The sequence below is a fragment of the Manis pentadactyla genome, chromosome 4, assembly GCF_030020395.1.
Source record: "Manis pentadactyla isolate mManPen7 chromosome 4, mManPen7.hap1, whole genome shotgun sequence".
NCBI lineage: Eukaryota > Metazoa > Chordata > Mammalia > Pholidota > Manidae > Manis > Manis pentadactyla.
In genome coordinates, this window is record NC_080022.1 from 148,117,497 (window position 1) to 148,144,870 (window position 27,374).

At 45.8% G+C, this 27,374-nt stretch overlaps 2 protein-coding genes across 3 annotated transcripts in view; both read right to left on the reverse strand.

Annotated features, from left to right (window-relative positions):
- The window catches only part of RFFL (ring finger and FYVE like domain containing E3 ubiquitin protein ligase), an 85,585-nt gene extending 78,329 nt beyond the window's left edge, over nt 1–7,256 (reverse strand). The window contains exon 1 of the mRNA XM_036927876.2: nt 7,122–7,256. The gene's annotated coding sequence lies outside the window, so the exon portion shown is untranslated. The remainder of the gene's footprint in view (nt 1–7,121) is intronic.
- On the reverse strand, nt 1–23,940 carry RAD51D (RAD51 paralog D). Of its 2 annotated transcripts, none has more exons than XM_057501171.1 (10): nt 23,747–23,940; nt 23,350–23,411; nt 23,033–23,151; nt 13,866–13,947; nt 13,494–13,628; nt 12,736–12,831; nt 9,980–10,070; nt 9,791–9,861; nt 7,526–7,690; nt 1–7,368 (listed from the first exon to the last, which is right to left on the reverse strand). In XM_057501171.1, exons 1-10 carry the CDS (start codon nt 23,826–23,828, stop codon nt 7,189–7,191), a joined length of 1,083 nt encoding a protein of 360 aa, XP_057357154.1. In that variant the 5' UTR covers nt 23,829–23,940; the 3' UTR covers nt 1–7,188. The 2 variants fall into 2 exon arrangements, with proteins under 2 accessions (XP_057357154.1, XP_057357153.1); XM_057501170.1 differs by having other exon boundaries at nt 7,481–7,690.
- Nucleotides 23,941–27,374: the final 3,434 nt, after the last annotated feature.

Here is a 27,374-nt window from a genome sequence, read left to right on the forward strand (position 1 = left end):
TTTACTTTGACATATTTTTATTATTTCAACTCATTTGCTAAGTACTTTCCAATATATATTTATGAAGCATATGCCTTTTCCCAAACAGTAGTGAAAAATAAATCATATTATTTCTTTTATTAGTAGCAACATGGTTTGTAAGTCCTAGTGCCCTGATTTTTGTTACTTCTGGCAAGAGCCGGGAGAATTAATGGTGATTGAGCACCTACTGTGTGCCAGACTCTCTGTGAAAGGCACTTTACATAAATTATCTATTCAATCCCCCCAAGAATTACATTTTACCAATAAGTAAAGTTAATTCCCTGGCAGCATAGATTTTACCAATAAGAAAGAGACATCATCTTGTTCAATTTGGCCAGAAAGGACCCTGCAGCATTTTGAATCTAAATCTTTTCCTGAGTCCAAAATCCCAAACCATCATTCCACTTCACCAGCTCCCTCTTTTCTGGACCTAATAAATTCTGTAAAATATAAAGTATTCCTTAAACCTAATCAAGGAAGTGAAAGACCTATACTCTTAAAACTACAAGACACTCTTAAGAGAAATTAAAGAGGACACTAACAAATGGAAACTCATCCCATGCTCTTGGCTGGGAAGAATTAATATTGTCCAAATGGCCATCCTGCCTAAAGCAATCTACAGATTCAATGCAATCCCTATCAAATACCAATAGCATTCTTCAACGAACCAGAACAAATAGTTTTAAAATTCATATGGAACCACAAAAGACCACGAATAGCCAAAGTAATCCGGAGAAGGAAGAATAAAGCAGGGGGGATCTCACTCCCCAACTTCAAGCTCTACTACAAAGCCACAGTAATCAAGACAATATGGTACTGGCACAAGAACAGAGCCACAGAGCAGTGGAACAGAATAGAGTCCAGATATTAACCCAAACATATATGGTCAATTAATATATGATAAAGGAGCCATGGACATACAATGGGGAAATGACAGCCTCTTCAACAGCTGGTGTTGGCAAAACTGGACAGCTACATGTAAGAGAATGAAACTGGATCATTGTCTAACCCCATACACAAAAGTAAATTAGAAATGGATCAAAGACCTGAATGTAAGCCATGAAACCATAAAACTCTTAGAAAAAAACATAGGCAAAAATCTCTTGGACATAAACATGAGTGACGTCTTCATGAACATATCTCCCAGGGCAAGGGAAACAAAAGCAAAAATGAACAAGTGGGACTACATCAAACTGAAAAGCTTCTGTACAGCAAAGGACACCACCAAGAGAACAAAAAGGCATCCTACAGTATGGGAGAATATATTCATAAATGACAGATCCGATAAAGAGTGGACACCCAAAATATATAAAGAGCTCACACACCTCAACAAACAAAATCAAATAATCCAATCAAAAAATGGTCAGAGGAGCTGAACAGACAGTTCTCCAAAGAAATTCAGATGGCCAACAGACACATGAAAAGATGCTCCACATCACTAGTCATCAGAGAAATGCAAATTAAAACCACAATGAGCTATCACCTCACACCAGTAAGGATTGCCACCATCCAAAAGACAAACAACAAATGTTGGCGAGGTTGTGGAGAAAGGGGAACCCTCCTACACTGCTGGTGGGAAGGTAATTTGGTTCAACCATTGCTGAAAGCAGTATGCGGGTTCCTCAAAAAGCTCAAACTAGAAATACCATTTGACCCAGGAATTCCACTCCTAGGAATTTAACCAAAGAAAACAAGATCCCAGATTCAAGAAGATGTATGCACCCCTATGTTTATTGCAGCACTATTCACAATAGCCAAGAAATGGAACCAACCATCAGTAGATGAATGGATTAAGATGTGGAACATATACACAATGGAATATTATTCAGCCATTAAGAAGTAAAAAAATCCTACCATTTGCAACAACATGGATGGAGCTAGAGGGTATTATGTTCAGTGAAATAAGCCAGGCGGAGAAAGACAAGTATCAAATGATTTTACTCATCTGTGGAGTATAAGAACAAAGTAAAAACTGAAGGAGCCAAATAGCAGCAGACTCACAGAACCCATGAATGGACTAACAGTTACTAAAGGGAAAGGGACTGGGGAGGATGGGTGGGAAGGGAAGGATAAGGGGGGGTGGGGAGAAAGGGGGCATTATGATTAGCATGTATAATGTGGGGGGGCATGGGGAGGGCTGTGAAACACAGAGAAGACAAGTAGTGATTCTATAGCATCTTACTATGCTGATGGACAGTGACTGTAATGGGGTATGTGGGGGGAACTTGGTGATGGTGGGGAGTCTAGTAAACATAATGTTCCTCATGTAATTGTAGATTAATGATACCAAAAGAAAAAAATATATATATAAAGTATTCCTTTCTGAGAGAGGCTGCATATGTTACCCCAGAATGGAATAGTTAATGACAAACAGACACAGCATACTAACACCAATTTTGCTATGGAGGTTACTCTCTGAGGGAGTTATCCCCTAAGAAATCAGTGGGAGAGTATTTCCTAAAGAGAAGGGCCAGTATGAGAAACCTACTCTTCTGGAGATAGGATTGGCTACATAGTTTGCAGGGCACAGTGCAAAATGTGGGACCCTTCTTCATGAAGTACTAGGAATTTCAGGATGGCAACAGTACAGCATTAAACTAAAGCACAGGACTCTGCAACTGTGCTGGTCACTCTACCATGAAGCTGCCCTTGCCAGGACAGAAAGAAGCTGTTACAAGTATCTCCCAAGGAGCATAAGCTTCACAATGATATGTTAAGAGCCTTTTAGAAGACTGGAAAAGTATTTGGTGCTTTGCATAACCTATATGACCCTAAAGGAATTCTATGCAGCAGGTATTATTTCCCCCATTTCACAGTGGACAAAACTAAGGGTTAAAGAAGCTAAGTGGTTCATCCATTGATGTACAACAAGCAAATGTCAGAGCTAAGACCAGGTTAGTTGAGATGTAAAAAATCTTGCCTCTTGACTTTATCCTTTTCAGCACAGGCCCATTGTCTTCTGGCAAAACACAGGCTTAAACAGAGGTATCACATGCAGAAACTAGAGAGAGGCAGGGAAGATTCAAAGGCTACTCAGAGTTGAATGTGTGCAGCAGCTGAAGTGCAGCTCTACAGCTCTGGGACACATGGACCTTCCATTGCTGGGAGAGAAAACTCCACGCTTGGCACATGTAATAGCCAGTACCTGGCCTCTCTCTCCAGGCAAGACAGGAAACACATGGGATCTTTACCTTGATAAAAGGCAACTACAGGGAACCTATAGCATCTTACTTAATGATAAAATATTGGGAACAGCTCACTCAAGTCAGGAACAAGACAAGGACAATGGCTATTATTGCTTCTATTTCAACTTAGTACCTGAAGTTAGTCTAGTGCAGTAAGACAAGAAAAAATGAGGAAAAACCTTTGAGTGTAATCTTTGATGAATGATATACCATGCATTCATCAGCTATGTAGCCAGTACTGTGTCCAGGAAGGAGCACAACTCAGACTGGCCCTTCTCTTTAGGAATTACCCTACCACTGATTTCTTAGGCAATAACTCCCTCAGAGAGTCACCTCCATAGCAAAATTGGGGTTAGCATGCTGTGTTTGTCGTTAACTATTCCATTCTGTGGTAATATGCAGCCTCTCTCAGATAGGAATGCTTTATATTTTACAGAATTTATTCTCCAATGCCCATCCTTAACACACTGAGTTGGACAGTTTTAACTCTACCCAGTACAACTCCATGCCAGAACACAGCAAAAACCTAGTGGGATATGCACCTAAATCCCTTCTCTCTTCTGGCTCACATCTCAGGGGCACGTAAACACCATTGTTTTTTATTCAGCTTTATTTCCCCCTAAACCTTCAATTCACTTTAATATCAACATAACCTCCCTTCTGCAAGTGTTTGTCATTCTCTCTTAACTTCCCTAGAAGAAATCAGAAAGAGCTGATAACGTAGATCTTTGATCCAGTTTTTTATGAACTAAGCTGCGAAGAGGTTGGGATGTGTAGCCTTAGCTACACATTTGCCCTGCTTTCAGGGCAAAATACGAAAAAGCATTTTATTGAAGTATTTACATACTCATAGCCAAAGGCAGCATGAGGATGGAAAGGAGGAGAGTTTAGAATCAGACCAGTTTGAGTTTGGATTTTGGTGCTGCCACTTACTAGCTCTATGCCCCTAACCTTGCTGGGCTCCTATACAGTCTGTAAAATGGAACGATACCCCAGGACACAGGGCCATCCTAAGATCTAAGGGCCTCAGCACATGCAGGCCTCATTAAACTTGCCTTCTGGACTATGGCAGACACTAGTGGTGGCCCACCCAACATCTAACGTCTCCACACACACACCCTCCTTTCTAGGAGCACTACCATTTCCTTGCAATGGCTACAGGGTGTGCTTAAAGAAAGCCCATCCCCAGGGCTATTTGCTGGTTGGTCTGAGCCATTCACAGTTGCCTATTTCCTTTGCCATGATTTAAGACATGGATGCATGAAGCAATCCTGAGCCAATGAGATATGAAGTAAGTATGCTTTGGTTGGAAGAAGTCCTGAGTTCTACTGGTTCATAAAAGGACACAACTAGGTGATCATGTTCCTGCTTGTGGATACTGTCATGTTTGCATTGATATTCAGAATGGTTACCTCCATTTGATGAGAACGATTAAGTTTGAAGACAAAACCAGCAAAAAGACGGAAAGGCCCTACACCCCTTGACAATGAGCCACTGAATGAGCCAACCTTGGACTTCATGTGACTAGAGATAATGTCCTTATTGTTGTAAGCATCTTTAAGCTAGATTTTGTTACATATAGCAGGGAGCCCCCTCAATGACACATGGACCTTTTGCCAGAGAGAATCTTTGGGAGTTGATATACCCGACTTAAAGTTACCAAATGCTAGCATATAGTAGGGACTCAATATTAATTCTAATACCAAATCAAGGACATATAACACTCCTTGGTAGAAAGATATATAAAAAAACACTGTGGGAACTCAATGACTATGTAGATCAAGAGAAACACATTCTTGCATTTCTCCTTTGTCAAATTTAAAATGCATTAAAGCACACCCATTCAGGTATTTGCTCTCATGCTGTGCAAAGAGCCAAAGAAAAATTGACATGGGAGTCCTTGAAGTTGATCTTAGGCTCAGGGGCAGACAAATGAACAAGTGAACAGAAAGTAGGAGTGGTACTGCAGGGGTTGATGTGTGTCTGGACCATAGGTGAGGCGCAAAGAAGAGAGGCTCTCAGGCTGGGCATGCACCAAACACAGTAGGGGGAGGGCCGAGGCAGACACCTAAGCAAAGGGAGCAAAGGCGGCTGGACAGCAGTCAGCCTGGCTGGAGGCCTGGAGGGGGACTGCACAGTGGTGAGCCCAGAACACAGTGTGCAGTGGTAGTGAGGTAGGCGCCGTCCCATGGCCAGAGAGGCCACCTGGGTGAGGGCTGTGGCACCTTCAGCTGGAGTGAGTCCCCCAGTGGGAAGAGAACCATGTGGGCTGAAAGCTAACAGCAATGTGGAGATAGGAGCCCTGGCCAAGGAATCAGGAGTCCTGAGATCCAGCCCCTGTTCTGCCACTGGGGCTGTCACTTCTCTTTGGACTTCAGTTTCCTTTTCCATTAAATGACAGGGTGGGACATATGATCTTTACAGGCCTCTCAAAATGCATTATTCTAGGGTCCTCAGCCAGGGAACAAGTACCTGACTCACCACATAGAGGAAGCATGGCAGATCTGCCCACCTTAAATGCCAACTCCAACTGAGTGGTGGTAGCTACCTGGACAATTGTATGGAGAAAAACTGCAAAACACTCCAAGCTCTGCAAAAAAGACTGCTTGATGAACCAATGCTGTCTGCATGGGCCCAGAATGCCCAAATGGTACAAGTGGCAGGGATTTACCATTCCTAGCTTAACATACTATTTCTTACTATGGTTGTAGAAATGCGCCAACCACTCATGGTAGAGATTCTGAAGATGTTTCTCCTGGGGTCTTCTGTGAACAGTGCCAAGGCTTCCCCAGTCTTAGGCTTACCAATGCCATCCTAACTCAGACACCCTCAAGCCAGTCTGCCACTCATTTCAATGCTTCTACCCCTGCTGTGTTCATCGTCTCTGAATGTCACAACTTCCCCCTGTAACTCTGAACTCCCTTTCCTGCAGCCAACACACAACTAATTAATTACACAACCAGCTCTGTAACCAAGAAAGGAAACTTTCCTTTAAAAAATATGGTCAGTAAATAATTCTGATCATTTCTCTATTTTGCTTTTTGTTATTCCTTCCCTGGTGCCCTCCTCTCCTCCCAGCCAGGGATACAGCTCAGACGGAGCAACAGTGCCCATACCAGACGGGGGTTATTTCATACACTAGGGCACTAGGCTGTGGTACAGCTGGCAGGAAAAGAAGGGTAATTATATTGCATCTCAAAGCCACCAGCAATGAATTTCTGCATAAAGGATGAGATTTGCCGTGTATTATTTATGGCAGCATCAATTTCCCCAGCTGGCTCTATTCACTGTGCAAATTCTCCTCTGTTTATGAGCAAGGCCATGGTTCTGCACTTCTGGCTACTCTATACTGTGGAGAGGCCCCAAAGGGCACTGTGCATAATAAACAGGCAGCTGGATTCACTGGGGTCACATCCTCCCTCCCTGTTAAATTACATCCCTGGGATTGCAGCGAGCTCCCAGTCTCACCTAGCCATGCTAATGCATGCAGGTGTGTGAAACCAAGTCAGTAAGAGGAAAAAAGGAATAACCAGTCTTTGGGGCCTCACTGGGGAAAACTGAAAAATAAACCTTATGGGGGGAAACTGGGTGACTCTGGGCTCACAGACTTTCTTGTTATATTTTTAAAAGCAGGACATAGATAAAGAGTTCTGCACTTATGAGGTTACTTCCACCCAGTAACTCAAAAAAGGGGAGGGCAGCAGCGCTAGAGGCTTCAGGACTCAGTCTGTGTTAGGACGGAGCACAGGTATGAGGGTGACACACAGGTCATCTGTCCAGTCAGTAGCCTTGCCTCTTCAGAGATGACAAGTCAGGGTGAATATGGCCCCAGTGGAAACAAATGTGGTAGAAACAAGGGAAGACAACTTTGTACTGGCACGAATTTCTGGGTCCTTCCGCTGTACATTCTCTCACCTGTAGCTCTACGTTTCCAGAGAGGGGCAGAGGAAACACATGTCTCTTTTGCCCAGCCCAAGAGCTTCTACTGCAGTCCCTGTGCTGGGTGGCATGAGCAGTGGGCATCACTGCACTTGGGAGTTGGGGGGCCTTGGTGCCTCTCGTTCCCCAACCAACAGCACAGCCATGTCTGACCTCCTGGTAATGGGCCCTGTGGTAGAGTTCCCCAGGTCCCAATGTCCACTATCTCCTGGAACCCTGTTGGCTGAAAGAAGACAGGAGGGAAGGGTAAGTTTTCAGGTTAAGCAACCCAAGTTGGTTGCAGGGTCTCAGCATCCAGCAATTCCTCTATAAGACAACTATGGACACAGAAATACCTGCCAAGGGCCCAGATTTCTGGCTTTCCCCTGGGGCCAGCTCACCAGACGGGGAGATTTGGTCAGACATGCTGTGCGCTCACTGCCTGAAGCTCCTTCTCCTTCAGCGATATCCAAGAGAATCCGGGTGCTGGGCACAAAGCTCCAGGAGCGTCCAAGGGCAGGTTTGAGCTTCCCACTATCCCTGTCTCGGGTCATGTGGTTGGTCACCTACAGCAGAAAGAATCAAAGACAGAGGTACAATGCTAGCATAGAGGACATCTGTTCCTACTGCTTCATTTTACAGATGTGAAAATTGTGGCCTAGTGCAGAAAACAACTTGCCCCAGGCTCCATAACTTATCAAAGGCAGGTCTGGAACTAGAACCCTGGGCTCCTGACTTGTGCCCAGGTCTTTCCACTACAAGGCAATGCCTCATTAGGTGGTGCAGCTCCAAAAGAAGGTGACAGGGCAAATGTCTGGGAACAGGAATATGCAATGCTGTCTGCACTTTCCTGAAGGGAAGTCAGCAGCGGGCTTGAGCCTACCATACCCCCAGCCCAGCAGACGGCACCCTGGGGCCATGTCCACCCAGCCCTTTGTGTCAGGGAGCACATCTGTGTGTATATGCGGGTAGGGGGAGTTTTGGAAAGGCGGGGTTTCTTCCAAACTGGTCAGTCAGCTCTACTCAGCTCAGGCTAGTCACGGGTAAGCAATCTGAGCCCACGACATCCTGTTATGAGGTTCGCCCCTCAAGACTCCGCAGGCCCACGCTGTGGCATGTTCATCGAGTCTCCACTGCCCAAGCTAGAGCCTGGCACATGGCATGTGATCACTACCTCCTGAAATCAGGAGAGAATTGAGGTCATCCAGTACAAGAGCAAAAGAAGAGGAAAACAGATCCTTTCACCCTGCGGTGGGCACACATATTGGTATAACTTTCCAGGAAATTTGGCAATAGCGTCTCTACACATTTAAAAATAATATATACTTGATGCAGGAATTATACTTTTAGGAGTTTAAGGAAATAATGTGAGATGTGCAAAGAGATTTAGGTATAAGGATGTTCACTAGTTTATTTAAAATAGAGGAAAATCAGTTATGACTTACAGACCCCAAATCAGGAAATAGATAGCTACAGTACACCAGGGGCCAGCAAACTACATCCATTGGTTCATAGTTGGTCCAAAAGTTATTTTGGAAAATCAAGTTTTATTGGAACATAGCCATGCCTATTCCTTTATTGCCTACACTTGTTCTTATGCTATACAGGCAGAATAGTTGCAATGTAGACCAACCATCGGGCTGGAAAGCCTCAAATATTTACTACCTGGCCCTTTACAGAAAACATTTGCCAATCCTGTAACATAGGTATTAATACATAGGTATTAAAATAATATTAACTGCTACAGAGAAGACAAATGATGATTCTATAGCATCTTACTATGCTGGACAGTGACCCACATAATGGGGTATGTAGGGGGGACTTGATAATAGAGGGAGTCTAGTAAGCATAATGTTGTTCAAGTAATCATACATTAACGATATCAAAATCAAAATCAAAATAATAATAATAATATTAACTGCTAAAAATGACATTCTTAAAGAACCTTCTGAAAAACCTGGGAAAGGCAATGAGATAGTAAGTTGTTTTTCTTTTAAACAAGGTTACAGTTTAGTTAAAAAGTTGGTTAAATGTATTAATGCAGAGAAAAAAGATTCTATGGACATATATAAAAAAATATGGTTTCTGTGGATATGGAGATTACAAATTTGACTTTTATATTTAACTGTTTTACCCTTGCTGAGAAGACATAAATTTATAGAATTACTCCACAAGCAGAAAAAGTTACTTTAAAAGCAAAAAGATCCATTCCTAAGCAGCTCTGGGAAAGGCAAAACTATTGGGGCAGAAACCAGGTCTGGTTATTTGGGCCTGGGGAACCTTTCTGGGTGATAGAAATATACTGTATTTTGATTGCAGTAAGTTAACAAGACAAGATATGATGGTATTCACTAGTCAGACTTCAAATAAGGAGAAAATTACTCTATGGGAATTATATCTCGATAAATCTCACTTAAGAAAGTAAACAGAAAAACAAGACTGTCCCTGATCTCTTGGCTGTCTAGTTCTGGTCCCCTCCAGTACTTCAGATGACCCAGGGAAGTTGGGCTATGGCCCTTGTGTAGAGGGCCCCCTTAGGGGTTCAAAACTGCTGCCATTTAAAAGAAATAAAGAGCTGTAACTAGAAATCGAGTTCATGTGCCCCCTTGATCAAGACCAGGGGCCAGAGATAAGACAAGCAGGGGTGGCCAAGCCCACTTCCTCACCAACACTGCCACACCAAGGTCTCGGGCCAGGGTCTTCAGCTCTCGGGCCAGCTGCATCATCAAGGCCAAGCCTGGAGGAGGAGAGGCAGAGGGCAGCAGGGCAGCAGGGCCTGGACTGGCTGCAGACGGGACTCCACAGCTGGGAGGCAAGACCAGGTCCCCAACCCTGGGCTTTGCCACACCACTCACCTTCCCTTTGCTGACCTCCCAGAAGTGGGGAGATCACCGCAGTGACCGAGTCCACAACCACCACCTTCACGGTTCCTGAAGAACTGCTCACCTTGGGATTGAGGGGAAACAGGTGCCATGAACCAATTGGCCTCTAGGGGGCACCAATTACAGAAGCTGGTTCCTCTATCAGCAACTGGTAAGAAACAACCTCCTCTCCTCCAAATACAGCTGTGCAGCCATTCCCGAATTTCAGCAATGTCTTTTTTCCCCACCCCCATTTGTATGCAGAAAAAAATTTACCGAGGATTTGGGTGGGTAGAGAGGGTTAAATCACAGGATATCACAGATACCCTAAAATAACTAAATTTGAGAAATCCCTATTCTAAATGCAGTAGCCCTGTGGTCAGGAATTTTCTTACTTCTAAGAAAATGGCTGTCTTTCTCATATGGCCAGCCCTCAACCATCTTGTCAGGCCCCTTTTCCCCTCTTGTGCTTCCTTCCCAAATTCCTAGCGTCTTTTGCTGAAGTGTCTAGCCTTCTCTATACTTCACTGTCTCCTAGATCACACCCCTAGGGCCTCATCTTCCGTATCTAAAATGATTCCAAATGTAGACTACATAGACAGCCATCTGTTAAAACCATAACTTTTTTTGGTCTCTACACAAGCATTAGCATCCTTCTGGTTTCTTGGACCTAAACTGCCATTGATGTTTCCCTTCTCTTTTCCCTCACTCCTTATACCCAAACTGTTGATTCTGTTTCTGTAACTTTTTTTTTCACTTCAGGTCGGCCAAATTTTGGATATTCAGCATTACCTAGTCTGTCTTTTGCATGTCTTCCTTCATCTTCCAGTTACTGACTCTTGGCCACTCAACAGCTTGTCTAAGAGAGGATGGCAGAAAAGAGAAGCTAAAACGGAAATAGGATTGGACCTTCCTCTCGGGGAGAGCAGGGTGAAATCTGACTAAAATATGACAGCAAGCCATTTACTGCTATGGAGCTGTCAGGTCATCTGTGGCAGACAGACCCTAAGGTAGCCCCCAGGGTCCCCACCTCTTGGTATTCAAGCCCTTGTATAATCCTTTCCCCTTGTCCATGAGTGAGTCCTCTGACTTGCTTCTAATAAAACATGAGAGGTGTTGGAATGTCACTCTTTTGAGTAGGTTATGTTATATGGCAAGGAAGTCACCCCAAGATTACATTATGTTATATAAGACTGTGTGTTGCACTTTGGTTTCACTCTTGTGCTATCCTGAAAAGCAAGTGGCCGTGGTGTGAACTGCCTGTGGAAAAGGCCACATGGCAGGGAAGAGTGGGCAACTGCTAGGAGTTGAAGGTGGCCTCTGGCCAACTGCCAGCAAGAGACTGAAGCTGCTGGGAAATGAATTCTGCCAACCTTAGTGAACCTGTAAGGAAATTCTTCCCCAGCTGAGCCTCCAGATAAGAACACAGCCCAACTGCCACCCTGATTATAGCCTAATGAGACTCTAAGCGGAAAACCCAGCTAAGCTGTCCCCAGACTCTCAGCCCACGAAAACTGTGAGGAAATAAATATATATTAAGTCACTAAGTTTGTAATAACATGTTATGGAGAACAGAATATATACCATCTAATAGTCCTACAGTAAAAAAATATAGTCTTTTGACTTGAGCTTTGAGAGATTTGGGTTATAAGCTTAGTTCTTATCCTAAATATATGGTGACTTTGAGCAACTCTGACTTCTCTGATCCTCACTCTCTTCATCTCTAGAAATGAGAGGGTTGGATTAGATCAGGATTATTTGGCTTCATATCTCAACACACAGGTGGGTCATAGCCAGCTATGATTCCTATGGCAAGTACTTATTCAACTATTTTATATTCAGAAGTTTGTAAAAAGTGATTTATTTTATACACAATCCTGGGTACACCCATGGGAATATGTTACACTTTGAAATGAGAGAAAAATTTTAAGATGAATTAAACTGTTCTGTCTTCTAAATCTATTAGTCTATAATTCAGTGCATCAAATCTTGTCAAAGCACCTAGCACGTACAGCAGGGGACCCACCCAGTGCCATTCCAAACTCCTCTTCCTTGTTAACAGAACTCAGTGTGGCCAGGTACTGGGCAGAAATCTCCAGACATTAGGGAAGGTGGGCCCAACTCCTAGTCTCAGATACACACATAATGCAGTTTGGGCCAACTAGAAATAAAGGGAAGTGGGAAATCTACTAGTGGGTTCTGGAGAAATATTTTTTCTTCCCTGATAAAAGGGAAGAGATACAGAAAATAGGCAGCTATCTTTCACTGCCCTGAATACGGATGTGGATGTGTGAAGACATGATGCCTAGAGCTACAGCAGCCACTTTGCAATCATGAGGGGGAAGAGCAAGAGAATCAGACGCCCCAACCTGATATTGCAGACTTGTGAACATCCAGACTCATGTGAGACAATTAAATGTTCTCAAGGTTCAAGTGTCTGTCAAACATATTCTATTACTTGAAGCTGAAAGTAAACCTAACTGATCCAGTGGGGGAGTGTAGAGATGAACATGACATGATCCTTGCACACAAGGGGCTTACTGTTTAGTGGAGAAGATGGGCGTGTAAACCATGAGACACTAAGGAATGAATGAAGTACTCAGGAATCCCACCCTGGGAGTGACAAGCACAGCTGGAGTAACCAGCTTGCACATCTGCATTTCCAGAGTGTGTAGTAGGACATTTGCCCACATACAGAGAGCACCTGGCAAGCTAGGTGAAGCAGTGAGGGGCAGAAACAGCAGGCTTACCTGCTGGGCCACAGAGCCTCGGAGGTCCTGCAGCACACCCAACATCTGGAAGATGTCAAACACATGCACCACCTGGATCCTCCGGAGAGCTCCTGCCTATTCAAGAGGATAGGAAAGAGAAGGAGAGGCTCTGGGTAAGGGAGCAGGGGTTTGAGCAATATGAAGGGCAGGAAGAGGCACCTAGACACAAGGACTCAGGTTCAGGGTAGCCAATGGGCTTGATCTAATGGGCCAGTTTTCATTCACTGACTCTTGGCCACTCAACAGCTTGTCTAAGAGAGGATGGCAGAAAAGAGAAGCTAAAACGGAAATAGGCTTGGCCCTCCCTTTCAGGGAGAGCAGGGTAAACCATGAGACACTAAGGAATAAATGAAGTACTCAGGAATCCCACCCTGGGATTGGCCGCCTGGGTACTGAGCTACAAAGTCAAGTCAGAGCTCAGCGGGAAAGAGTGATTGGGCTGTAAGTGATACCTGCCACAGGTAAGAAATGGGATAGAAACACAGACGCTGGCCGTTTGCCATCCCTGAATTCAGGTATGCAAGGAGTTGTGTTTCCTGGAAGGATCAGTGTGGGTAGTATCCAAGCTGAGGGATGATATCCTGACAGGAAAAATACTGGAAGTATTAATAGAACAGCAAGTTTCAAAGCCAGAAATGACTATTCATCCAAATGGCCCAAATTCTTGCAACCTAAGGGATAATGGTTTGTATTTTTGTGTCAGAACTGCAAAGGAACCCAACCCTCCTGGCTCCTACCTGCTCCTCCTCATCCGGAGTCTTGGCTTGAAGTAGCTGCAGGATGCGGGAGGCTGTCAGTCCTCCACTGGAATTAATGTATAGGACGTTCTGCTGCAGGCCATAGGCCACATTTGCAGCCACACAAAGACATACCTGAGTAGAAATGGGGCACTGGGTGAACCTGAGCCTCAGAGAGGGCCAGGACAGGAGCCCCCCTCCAAATCCTGTCCAGATGCCAACAGCATCCGTGGGCCAAATTCAAGCCTCACTCCTCACCACCCATAGTCCGTCCTCTGAGCCTGAATCACAGGCACCCCGGCAGCAGCTCCCCCAGAGATCCAGGGCTATGCGCCCGCGTCTCCCAGTCCTGGCTGCTGGCCACACGTGTACCTGGGTTTTGCCACTTCCTGGGCCTCCCACGATTTCTGTCACCTCTCCAGTGTAGAGACCAGCATCAAGCAGTTTGTCCAGGCTGGTGGCAGAAGAGGAAGGAAGAGAGTGAAGCCAAGGAACTGGAGGGAAGGGAGTAGGAACCAAGAAATGAGTGCTGGAATGGTGCTATTTAGTCCCTATATTGTCAACACTCTAGCTGTGGAAACCTTGGAATAAACTCAAGATGTGGCCAATTCCTAATCCAGGAATTCCAGATTCCTAATTCTGCCCTTGAACCATGGAAAAGGTCCCTACCCACCCTGTGTGAACTGTCCGTCCTGAGGCTGAAGCTTCTCCTACACCACAGCCTGTGCCAATGGCTCTGCATCCTGACCCCACACATCCCTTTTCTAACACTGCACTCACCTTCACAGGCTCCAGTCCTCTGCAGTGGTTCGTGAAGACCTCCCACAAGCCCTCTGTATAGGCCAAGCAGCACCTCAGTAAGCACCCCATTAATTTTGACTCCAGTGACCCCATGACTTTCTATACACATAAATGGACCCACAGGTTCCATCCAGTCAAAATGCTCTGCTTACCTCCAGCCCTGTGGCTTTGGTGTAACTGAGTTCACCCTGTCTCTGTAGAATAAGTGTCTGTTTAAAAAGCATCCAGAGTGGGACCCAAGATGGCGGCGTGAGTAGAGCAGTGGAAATCTCCTCTCAAAACCATACATATTTTTGAAAATACAACAAATACAACTATTCCTAAAAGAGAGACCAGAAGACACAGGACAACAGCCAGACCACATCCACACCTGCGAGAACCCAGCGCCTTGTGAAGGGGGTAAGATACAAGCCACGGCCCGGCACGACCCGAGCGCCCCTCACCCCAGCTCCCGGCAGGAGGACAGGAGTCGGAGCAGGGAGGGAGAGGGAGCCCAGGACTGCTAATCACCCAGCCCCAGTCATCCGCACCAGAGCACAGACACACAGTGCGTGGGGTGCTGGATACTAGGGAAACAGGACAGTAAGACCTGTGAGTGGGTCCCCGCAGCTGGCGTCCCTGGGACAAAGAAAAGCCAGTGCTTTTTGAAAGTCTTAAAGGGACAGGGACATCATAGCTGGACAGAAGCGTCCCAGGACACTTAGCCCAGCGGCTGGGAATCCTGAAATCCAGGCGCCCTAACACCCTGGGCGGCAGCGCAGCTCGGAGGCCCCTCACGGTGATAAATAGCCTCCCGCCTGTTTTCCTCCGATGTGGCTCCGCCATATTGGCACAGAACACTGAGGCCAGCTATGACCACAGCAACCGTGGAGCTTAACTCCACAGCGGACAGGAAAGAATCAGAGGCCCCATCTGCGCGTAGCTGCCCAGCACAAGCAGCTGGAGGTCGCTGTTCTCCCAGGAGAGGAGGGCCACAAACCAGCAAGAAAGGACGTTCTCCCAGATGACACACATGCCAGCTCCGCACATCTACCTCCATCACCATGAAAAGGCAGAAGAATTTGATACAGACCAAAATCACAGAGTCAACCCCTGAGAAGGAGATAGACCTAACCAATCTTCCTGAAAAAGAATTCAAAATAAAGGTCATAACCATGCTGACAGAGCTGCAGAGAAATATGCAAGAGCTAAGGGATGATGTCTGGAGGGAGATTACAGAAATGAAACAATCTCTGGAAGGATTTATAATCAGAATGGATAAGATGCAGGAGGCCACTGATGGAATAGAAACCAGAGAACAAGAACGCATAGAAGCTGACGCAGAGAGAGATAAAAGGATCTCAAGGAATGAAACAATATTAAGAGAACTGTGTGACCAATCCAAAGGGAACAATATCCATGTTATAGGGGTACCAGAAGAAGAAGAGAGAGAAAAAGGGATAGAAAGTGTCTTTAAAGAAATAATTGCTGAAAACTTCCCCAAACAGGGGGAGGAAATAATCAATCAGACCATGGACGTACACAGAACTCCCAACAGAAAGGACCCAAGGAGGACAACACCAAGACACATAATAATTAAAATGGCAAAGATCAAGGACAAAGACAGAGTATTAAAGGCAGCTAGAGAGAGGAAAAAGGTCACCTACAAAGGAAAACCCATCAGCCTATCATCAGACTTCTCAACCGAAACCTTACAGGCCAGAAGAGAATGGCATGATATATTTAATGCAATGAAAGAGAAGGGCCTTGAACCAAGAATACTGTATCCAGCACGATTATCATTTAAATATGAAGGAGCGATTAAACAATTCCCAGACAAGCAAAAGCAGAGGGAATTTGCCTCCCACAAACCACCTCTACAGGGTACTTTAGAGGGACTGCTCTAGGTGGGAGCACTCCTAAGACTAAATAGATGTCACCAGAGAAAATAAAATCACAGCAAAGAAAGCAGACCAACCAAATACTAACTAAAGGCAAAAGATAAAATCAACTACCCACAAAAGTAGTTAAAGGAAACACAAAAGAGCACAGAATAAAACAACCAACATATAAAGAACAGAGGAGGAAGAATAAGAAGGGAGAGAAATAAGGAATCACCAGACAGTGTCTATAACAGCTCAATAAGCGAGTTAAGTTAGACAGTAAGATACTAAAGAAGCTAACCTTGAACCTTCGGTAACCATGAATCTAAAGCCTGCAATGGCAGTAAGTACATATCTTTCAATAGTCACCCTAAATGTAAATGGACTGAATGCACCAATCAAAAGACAAAGAGTAATAGAATGGATAAAAAAGCAAGACCCATCTATATGCTGCTTACAAGAGATTCACCTCAAACCCAAAGACATGCACAGACTAAAAGTCAAGGAATGGAAAAAGATATTTCATGCAAACAACAGGGAGAAAAAAGCAGGTGTTGCAGTACTAGTATCAGACAAAATAGACTTCAAAACAAAGAAAGTAACAAGAGTTACAGAAGGACATTACATAATGAAAAAGGGCTCAGTCCAACAAAAGGATATAACCATTATAAATATATATGCCCCCAATGCAGGAGCACCAACTTATGTGAAACAAATACTAACAGAACTAAAGGAGTAAACAGAATGCAATGCATTCATTTTACGAGACTTCAACACGCCACTCACTCCAAAGGATAGACCCACCGAACAGAAAATAAGTAAGGACACAGAGGCACTGAACAACACACTAGAACAGATGGACCTAACAGACATCTATAGAACTCTACATCTAAAAGCAACAGGATACACACATTCTTCTAAAGTGCACATGGAACATTCTCCAGAATAGACCACATACTAGGCCACAAAAAGAGCCTCAGTAAACTCCAAAAGACTGAAATCCTACCAACCAACTTTTCAGACCACAAAGGTATAAAACTAGAAATAAATTGTACAAAGAAAACAAAAAGGCTCACAAACACATGGAGGCTTAACAACACGCTCCTAAATAATCAATGGATCAACAAACAAATTAAAATAGAGATCAAGGAATAAATGGAAACAAATGACAACAACAACACAAAGCCCCAACTTCTGTGGGACGCAGCTGAAGCAGTCTTAAGAGGAAAGTATATAGCAATCTGGGCATACTTAAAGAAGGAAGAACAATCCCAAATGAATAGTCTAACGTCACAATTATCGAAATTGGAAAAAGAAGAACAAATGAGGCCTAAAGTCAGCAGGAAGAGGGACATAATAAAGATTAGAGAAGAAATAAACAAAATTGAGAAGAATAAAACAATAGAAAAAAATCAATTAAACCAAGAACTGGTTCTTTGAGAAAATAAACAAAATAGATAAGCCTCTAGCCACACTTATTAAGAGAAAAAGAGAATCAACACACATCAACAGAATCAGAATGAGAAAGGAAAAATCACGACAGACTCCACAGAAATACAAAGAATTATTAGAGACTACTATGAAAACCTATATGCTAACAAGCTGGAAAATGTAGAAGAAATGGACAGCTTCTTAGAAAAATACAACCTTCCGAGACTGACCAAGGAAGAAACACAAAATTTAAACAAACCTATTACGAGCAAAGAAAGTGAAGCAGTAATCAAAAAACTACCAAAGAACAAAACCCCTGGGCCAGATGGATTTACCTCGGAATTTTATCAGACATACAGAGAAGACATAATATCCATTCTCCTTAAAGTTTTCCAAAAAATATAAGAGGAGTGAATACTCACAAACTCATTCTATGAAGCCAATATCACCCTAATACCAAAACCAGGCAAAGACCCCACCAAAAAAGAAAATTACAGATCAATATCTCTGATGAATGTAGATGCAAAAATACTCAACAAAATATTAGCAAACCGAATTCAAAAATATATCAAACTGATCATACACCACGACCAAGTGGAATTCATCCCAGGGATGCAAGGATGGTACAACATTTGAAAATCCATCAACTTCATCCACCACATAAACAAAAAGGACAAAAACCACATGATCATCTCCATAGATGCTGAAAAAGCATTCAACAAAATTCAACATCCATTCATGATAAAAACTCTCAACAAAATGGGTATAGAGGGCAAGTACCTCAACATAATAAAGGCCATATATGATAAACCCACAGCCAACATCATACTGAACAGCGAGAAGCTGAAAGCTTTTCCTCTGAGATAGGGAACAAGACAGGGATGCCCACTCTCCCCACTGTTATTCAACATAGTACTGGAGGTCCTAGCCACGGCAATTAGACAAAACAAAGAGATACAAGGAATCCAGATTGGTAAAGAAGAAGTTAAACTGTCATTATTTGCAGATGATATGATATTGTACATAAAAAACCCTAAAGACTCCACTGCAAAACTACTAGAACTCATATCGAAATTCAGCAAAGTTGCAGGATACAAAATTAACACAGAGAAATCTGTGGCTTTCCTATACACTAACAATGAACTAATAGAAAGAGAAACCAGGAAAACAATTTCATTCACAATAGCATCAAAAAGAATAAAATACCAAGGAATAAACCTAACCAAAGAAGTAAAAGACCTATACCCTGAAAACTACAAGACACTCTTAAGAGAAATTAAAGAGGACATTAACAAATGGAAACTCATCCCATGCTCTTGGCTAGGAAGAATTAATATAGTCAAAATGGCCATCCTGCCCAAAGCAACATACAGATTTGATGCAATCCCTATCAAATTACCAACAACATTCTTCAACGAACTGGAACAAATAGTTCAAAAATTCATATGGAAACACCAAAGACCCAGAATAGTCAAAGCAATCCTGAGAAGGAAGAATAAAGTGGGGGGGATCTCACTCCCCAACTTCAAGCTCTACTACAAAGCCATAGTAATCAAGACAATTTGGTAATGGCACAAGAACAGAGCCACAGACCAGTGGAACAGAATAGAGACTCCAGACATTAACCCAAATATATATGGTCAATTAATATACGATAAAGGAGCCATGGAGATACAATGGGGAAATGACAGTCTCTTCAACAGATGGTGCTGGCAAAACTGGACAGCTACATGTAAGAGAATGAAATTAGTTCACTGTCTAACCCCATACACAAAAGTAAATTCGAAATGGATCAAAGACCTGAATGTAAGTCATGAAACCATAAAAGTCTTAGAAAAAAACATAGGCAAAAATCTCTTGGACATAAACATGAGTGACTTCTTCATGAACATATCTCCCCAGGCAAGGGAAACAAAAGCAAAAATGAACAAGTGAGACTATATCAAGCTGAAAAGCTTCTGTACAGCAAAGGACACCATCAATAGAACAAAAAGGTATCCTACAGTATGGGAGAATATATTCGTAAATGACAGATCTGATAAAGGGTTGACATCCAAAATATATAAAGAGCTCATGCACCTCAACAAATAAAAAGCAAATAATCCAATTAAAGAATGGGCAGAGGAGCTGAGCAGACAGTTCTCCAAAGAAGAAATTCAGATGGCCAACAGGCACGTGAAAAGATGCTCCACATTGCTAGTTATCAGAGAAATGGAAATTAAAACCACAATGAGATATCACCTCACACCAGTAAGGATCGTCATCATCCAAAAGACAAACAACAACAAATGTTGGCGAGGTTGTGGAGAAAGGGGAACCCTCCTACACTGCTGGCGGGAATGTAAATTAGTTCAACCATTGTGGAAAGCAGTATGGAGGTTCCTCAGAATGCTCAAAATAGAAATACCATTTGACCCAGGAATTCCGCTTCTAGGAATTTACCCTAAGAATGCAGCACTCCAGTTTGAAAAAGACAGATGCACCCCTATGTTTATCGCTGCACTGTTTACAATAGCCAAGATATGGAAGGAACCTAAATGTCCATCAGTAGATGAATGGATAAAGAAGAGGTGGTACATATACACAATGGAATATTACGCAGCCATAAGAAAAAAACATATCCTACCATTCGCAACAAAATGGATGGAGCTAGAGGGTATTATGCTCAGTGAAATAAGCCAGGTGGAGAAGGACAAGTACCAAATGATTTCACTCATATGTGGAGTATAAGAACAAAGGAAAACTGAAGGAACAAAACAGCAGCAGAATCACAGAACCCAAGAATGGACTAATAGTTACCAAAGGGAAAGGGACTGGGGAGGATGGGTGGGAAGGGAGGGATAAGGGCGGGGAAAAAGAAAGAGGGCATTACGATTACATGTATAGTGCGTGGGGGGCACGGGGAGGGCTGCGCAACACAGAGAAGACAAGTAATGATTTTACAGCATTTTACTACGCAGATGGACAGTGACTGTGAAGGGGTATGTGGGGGGGACTTGGTGAAGGGAGGAACCTAGTAAACATAATGTTCTTTCTGTAATTGTAGATGAATGATACCAAAATTCTAAAAAAATGCTCAAAATAGAAATACCATTTGACCCAGGAATTCCACTTCTAGGAATTTACCCTAAGAATGCAGCAGCCCAGTTTGAAAAAGACAGATGCACCCCTATGTTTATTGCAGCACTATTTACAATAGCCAAGAAATGGAAGCAACCTAAGTGTCCATCAATAGATGAATGGATAAAGAAGATGTGGTACATATACACAATGGAATATTACTCAGCCATAAGAAGAAAACAAATCCTACCAGTTGCAACAACATGCTCAGTGAAATAAGCCAAGCGGAGAAAGACAAATATCAGATGATTTCATTCATATGTGGAGTATAAGAACAAAGGAATACTGAAGGAACTTTTAGAGAGGAAGAAGCTACAACTCTGGCCTCCAAGAAACCACCACTCTCCCCCAGTCATTACAGCTTTTGCGGTACACTACATGCTCTTGTCCTTGTAAGGATTCACTCAAGCACCTTAGCACTACAAGCTCTGAGAAGAACTGCAACAAAGAAATTTTGTTGTATTTGGGTTAATGAAGCATGTCCCAAATTTTTGACTCCAGAACTCCGTTGCCTTTTTAAAGTTACATCCATTAATTGTCCACAGAGCACTCTGAATAAGGCTTGAAACCTAGCAAGTCATCTTTGATCCTTCATGCCTCTGTCCCATCTGGTGGAAGGCTTGCCACGTCTCTTCTTCAGCACGTCTCCCACTGTCACCTGCCCTAGATCAGACCCCTGCATGGCCTTCCTCTCGCAAGCTTCCCTGGCCCCATCCACCCTGCACACTTCTACCCCACTGCCTACGCCTCTGCTTTCACAATGCAGCCTCCCACCTGGAGGGAGGCAAAAGGGCAGACGAGCTAGTTAGGATCTTAGACTTAGGAGTGTGACAGGCTTGACCTCAAGCACCTGGTCTGCCACTCACTAGCTAGGCTCACTTAGACTGAGCCTCAGTTTCCTCATCTACAGAAGGTGATTTTAATCATGCATTCACTGGTGGTTGTGAAGAACAAACGAAATAATGTCCCATGAATTTCACGCCCGGTGCCTGGTTCTTGGTAAGCCCATCTGTGCCTCAATGCCCACGGCCTCTGGGAGCTTTCCTGAACCACTCTGGTCTCCCGTGCAGTGACCCACTGCCGCTGCAATCCTGCTGGTTCACCACTTCACTGCTCCCTAAATGCTTCCTCTGCCTCTGTAGGTTTTACACGGTCCCTGAGCCCAAAGGCCAAGTCTGCTTCCTGTTAATCACTCCCTCCTTACGCTGCCTCCACCCATGCTTACACCTCTCTTGGGTGCACCTGCTCATCTCTGCCCACTAGACCCCACACTGCTTACATGCAGGGGCCTTGCCCCCCTCCTTCACATGTCATCTGCTTCTGTCTGGCACCCGGTAGGCATTCAGGACAAACCTCGCACTGAGCACCCAGTGAGTGAGCAGTCGGTGTTTGATGATAACACACCTGGCCCCCCAGCCAGGGGGAACAAGGACCAGGCCATATGAACTTCGCCAAGAAAACACGTTATGGAAACAGCGAGGGCCAAACAGTCCAAAGACCTTTGTGGTGGCCGAGTTTGTCATCAGATTCTGAACAGGGCAGGAAAGAGGTCAGACTCCCTCAGCCAGAAGCTGACTGTTATCTTCCAACTCCTTCCCTCCAAACAGAGCAGAACAAAACTCCTTCTTTAAGGAAGCTAGCTCTCTTGTCCCTCCTGTGGTGGAGTGTGGGGGGCGGAGGGGGGACGGGGGTGGAATGAACCAAGTTCCGGGTCAAGTACCGGGGGCTTGAGTCCCCCCTCTGCCCCACTCCTCCTAGGCTCAACTCAAGTCAGGTTCATAATCACTAACTCACCCGGTCACTGAAGAGATTTTATAACCTATAATCAATGACTGGCACATAGTAGGCACTCAGTAAATGTTAGACCTGCCCTGGTCTCTCTTGCCCTATCTTTAAATGAAATGGGAGGCAGAGCCAGAGAAGAGTTGCTCTGATATGCTGATGTTTACAAGATAGTGGTTCTCAACCAGGGGCCATTTTGCCCCCTGGGGGCCATTTGGAAATGTCTGGAGACATTCTGGATTATCATGGCATGGGGAGCAGGGAGGGGCTCCTGGCTTTTAGCAGATAGGTTGCAGCCACTCCCCTACCCCCACTCCGCCCCAACCCCCGCCACACCAAACAATTACACTCCCAACATGCTAGGAGTGCTGGGTAGAGAAACTGTTATAAAGGAAGCAAAGTCCTTAGTCCTGACCGTCCACCCATGCCGCCCTCACCACTGCCCGAAAAACCCAGCCTTTCTAGAGTCAAGCATCGAAAACCCAGACGGAGGCAGCCACGTCCTGCTGCCTCTCACCTTCTGCCCCAAGCACACAAACAAACCTTCCAACGCCTGTGGACAAGATGGCAGTGGAGGTCTTCAGTTCCTCATAGAGATCAGCGCCATTGAAGGGAAAAGCCGAGAACTGGGCCAGCAGCACCCGCCTCAGGGCAACCAGAGCCTGGGGACAGGGCAGAGGCAAATCAGGATGGGGCCCAGGGTACTTCAGCACAAACAGCCCAGAGCCCTCGGCAACGACGGGTTAAGGGAGGCGGCATCCCAGGGTCCCACCGTCCCCTCCAATCGTCCTGGGAACCCTTTGCTCAGGGATGGGTCTTCGGAGACACCCAGGTTTGGAGCATGGAGATTGTCAGCTTACCTTATAAGACAAACCACATTTCTGGGCTACCTCCTCCAGGTCTGCAGAAACCAGGTCCACCACTGAAAATAAAACACATGGTTGATTGGCAGGAAGGGAGGCCCGGGGCTTCCCATACTTGGCCTTTTCTCATCTGTAAACGGGGAGACAGCTTTTCTTTTCTGAAAAATGGCAGTTTCAGGAGGCCTTCGTGACATAACAGCCTCAGGGCCTGGGTGGTGCCTGGCGCACATTAGGGGTTCCTGGGGCCTGGGCGGCCCCACTCCCACCTCCCCGAGCCTCTCCAGAATGGTGTGGGGCACAGGAGGGAGGGGAATGGCCCCTCTCGCAGGCGTGCCAGGGCAGAGGGGCCGGCCTCGGCCGCGTGCCCAGCTGGGTGGTGCGCACAAGCGGTCACCTGTTCTGAGTCCGCGGGTCTTCAGAAGCTGGACCGTGTCCGGGGTAAGGCCCGGGCACAGTCCAGCCCTGAGCACGCCCATATCCCCTGGGGGTCCAGGGCCGCGCCAGCATCAGAGCTGCTCGCCTGTGGGCATCCGCGGGGCCCCCTCCTTCCTGGAGGCAGCGGGAGAGGCGGCGGCGCTTGGGGGCGGGTCCCGCCGGGTGTCCTGCGCCCCGGGCCCGCCCCCTCGGGCCGCGCCGCCGCTTCCGGCTTCCAGGTTCCAGGGCCTGGCCTGCAGCGCCACCCGCTGGCCGCGTACGGCGCAACCGCGGCCTTCTGAGACCCGGCGCTTGGGACAGAGGTGTGGGTGGGCAGGAGCCAGTCCCGAAGCGCTGCCTCCGGACCCTGTCGGCAGAACCCCGCGCTCCGCGGGCTCGCTCGGCCTCACGCCCCACGCCGCCCCGCGCCCGCATGCACCTCCACCCTCTTCCCCGAACACGCACAGCCTGTCCTGGGAGCAACACTGGGTCAGAAAGTTCAAGACGGGCCATCCCTATGCTCAAAGCCCTACGTGTTAGTGAGGGGAAGGAAGTGAACTGGAATCAAGTCAGATGACTAGATTGTATGATGGGTGCTAAGCAGCAGCAGAACACAGGTAGGCTTCTGCCTCTGTTTTACCAAGAAAAAAAATATTAATGAAAGCCTGAGTACATAGAACACAAAAAAATATGATTTGTATTTTAAAATGTCTTTTGCTTTGCCTCATCCTCTGGAAGAAGTTAAACAACCTTATAGAGTTATCTCCTCACAATCTAATGAGATAGGTACTTTTTTTATTCTTGTTTCACAGACGAGAAAACTGAGGCTCAGTGAGAGGAAGTCACTTGCGGAATGTCACACAGCCTGTAAGTGCAGAGCTGGACTTAGAGTGGGCAAAGCCAGTGCTGTTTTAACAGCCTCTCTTCCCATCCTGCAAGTTGTGTGAATGTCTTCCTCCTGCAAAGTGGTTTCCTTGAGAGCAGAAACAATGTCTGACCCATTTCTGTGACCCTCCGCAGCACTCCATACCTGAAGACACTTGGGGTGCTGATGTGTCACATTTAGAATTCTAGCAGTAAAACCTGGGTACTGGGAACCCACGGACCATCTGGGCTTTCCCTGTGCCTACATGACTGGACATAATGGGCTCGCTTAGTGGAATTTCTGGATATAGACCCTCAGCATTCTATAGACAAGTCTCCCACTCTCAGGGCCCCAGGCACCTCCCTCCATGTGCAGGTACCTTTCTCTCACCGTCTTTATCCTTCCAGGGGCAGCTCTGAAGGGAACAGGTGTAAGCATTGTGAGACCTTCAGAGAAGGGCAGGGCTGCTGTAACCACAGAGCATTCAATCTGGGAGTGGCCCAGGGGTGATGTGTCCTGTTCCTTGGCTCTACCCCACTCCTGACAGGGGCCCTGAGCAGCAGCAGCCCCAGACCAAGGAGGAGGCTGGTCCCTGATTGTTACTCTGTGATGATTATGAAGTCAGTTCATTGCACCCCAATCCCACTGTGGATAAAATGAGAGTTCCTGTGGCCAGGATTCTCACCTGGCCCTGGTTGACTAGCCCACTGCACACCTGTGGGCAATTTGACTCTATAAAAAGAGCTCTGCCCAGTGTTCTGGGCACAACATGGTGGCAGGGCTGCAAGGCTGCAGGAGAGCAGAGGCTGGAGTGGTGGCAGTGCCAAGGACAGAGGCCCAGAGGACGGCTGTGCAGGATGGTTGTGTGGGATGACTGTGCAGAGAGGCCCAGAGGATGGCAGGGCAGACAGAGGGGCCCAGAAGCAGAGGCTGGCTTGCTACATACAGACTCACTCTGAGTGAATGGGATTCTAGTGACTGACCTGCCACCTGGAAATAAAGTTGGGTATAACCCTTTCACCCCAAGAACGTTCTGCTGTCAATTTCTTTGGTCACACTGAATCCATAGCGAACTTGCCTGGGGCTGAAACCCATTGGCAAGACACCCACCCAAACTGAGGGTGGGTCCCCTGGGTGGGTCCCCTGCCCCCAGTTTCTCTCTACTTCCTGTCAGCTTGGCTGTCCTGCATGGTGATGGCTGTGGTCCCCAACTTAACCAGATGGCATCAGAGGCACTCTGTAAAGTGGGAGATGGGGAGGAGGCCATGCTGAAGAAGGAAACTCTCCACATTTTGAATGCACTCAATCAAATGTCGAAGCCCTTTCCCAACCCCAAGTCTATGAACAGGACTGTCACTACCAAAGGACTCCCACTTTCTTCAAGAGGCAGTTTGGTTGACTTCCTGGAGGAAGATAGCATTGACCTACTATAAGACAGTCCGGGCCTTTCCTTCTTCGTAAGGTTGGAGCTGGGGGTGGGGAGAGGGGCTTGAAGAGGCCGTGCTTCCTTGACCTGTCCCAGCCAGAACCCTGGAGTCCCAGGGAACAACACCTGTGCACACTGTGCCAATTCCTGACCCCAGATCAGTTCTGCAAGGCATGTAAGCCTCCCTCTCAGGAGGCCTTCTGGGATTAGCCAGAGAATTTTTGGCCGTGTTCCCCATCCAGTTACTCCCCATGCACACCCCTGCCCCATTCCACTCCCCTGTGGCCCCTCTTCCTCAATCCCCCCTTTTGGTGCCTTTGCCTGCCTGATTGTCCTCCCCCAGTTGCCTTCCTTCAGGCTGAGGTTTATTGTTCCTGTTCCACCTCAGTGATACTGGGCTCCCTTCACTTCATTCCACAGCTTTTTGAACACAGCTCTTTGCAAGGTGTCTGACCCAGTGTTAAGTTCTAGGAATGCAGGGTTGGAAAGCACAGCCCCTGCCTTCAAGGAGCCCCCTGGGGGGGGGGTGTTTCAGGGGCTGTCTGATAAGAATCGAGAGTACGGCATGGTCTGTGCTGTGACAGGACACCTTGAGGAACCAGAAGGGGCTTAGTATAGCTTGGGAGGGAGTGCAGTTAAGGGAGACTTCTTGGAGGAGGTGGTATCTGAGCGGACTCTCTTGGGAAGGGAATAAGTTAGCCAGCGAAAAGGTGATGGTACAGGTTGATGTGGGCTGAGGGAATTACCTGCAGAGTAGCTTCATGGGTGTGTGACCTGTGCAGTCACACACAGCACCACACATAGAAGGGCTCTGTGCTTAATGTTCTGCTATCACTGTCTTGAAATGCTTAATAATTTTTGAAGAGGCCCCATGAACAATGTAGCTGGTCCTGATTATTTAAAAGGGATATGGTGTCCATTCCTTAAGAGACCTGTAAGTAAGCATGGCTACAGGGATAGATGCTTATAGGCAACTTCATGATATGGTTGGAAAGTCTTGGGTTAGGAGTCCAAGTCCAAATCCAAGTTATACCATTTAGACATATGGCCATAGACAAGTTAATTAAGGTCAGGGACTCCCAGTCATTTGCATGGGGCTAACACCCATCCAGCAGGGCTGTTACGAAGATCAGAAAGTTTTTGTCCAGCACGTAGCCCATTGCCTACCTGCCTTCCATGCCCACTTCAGCACTGGTGTCTATAGCAAAGCTGATTCATCAGGACAATATGACATATAAATGACATCAATACTCAGACTCTTCAGCCTACAAAGGACCTTGGTGGGGGAATTAACTATTCCAAATATCCACTAAGGCT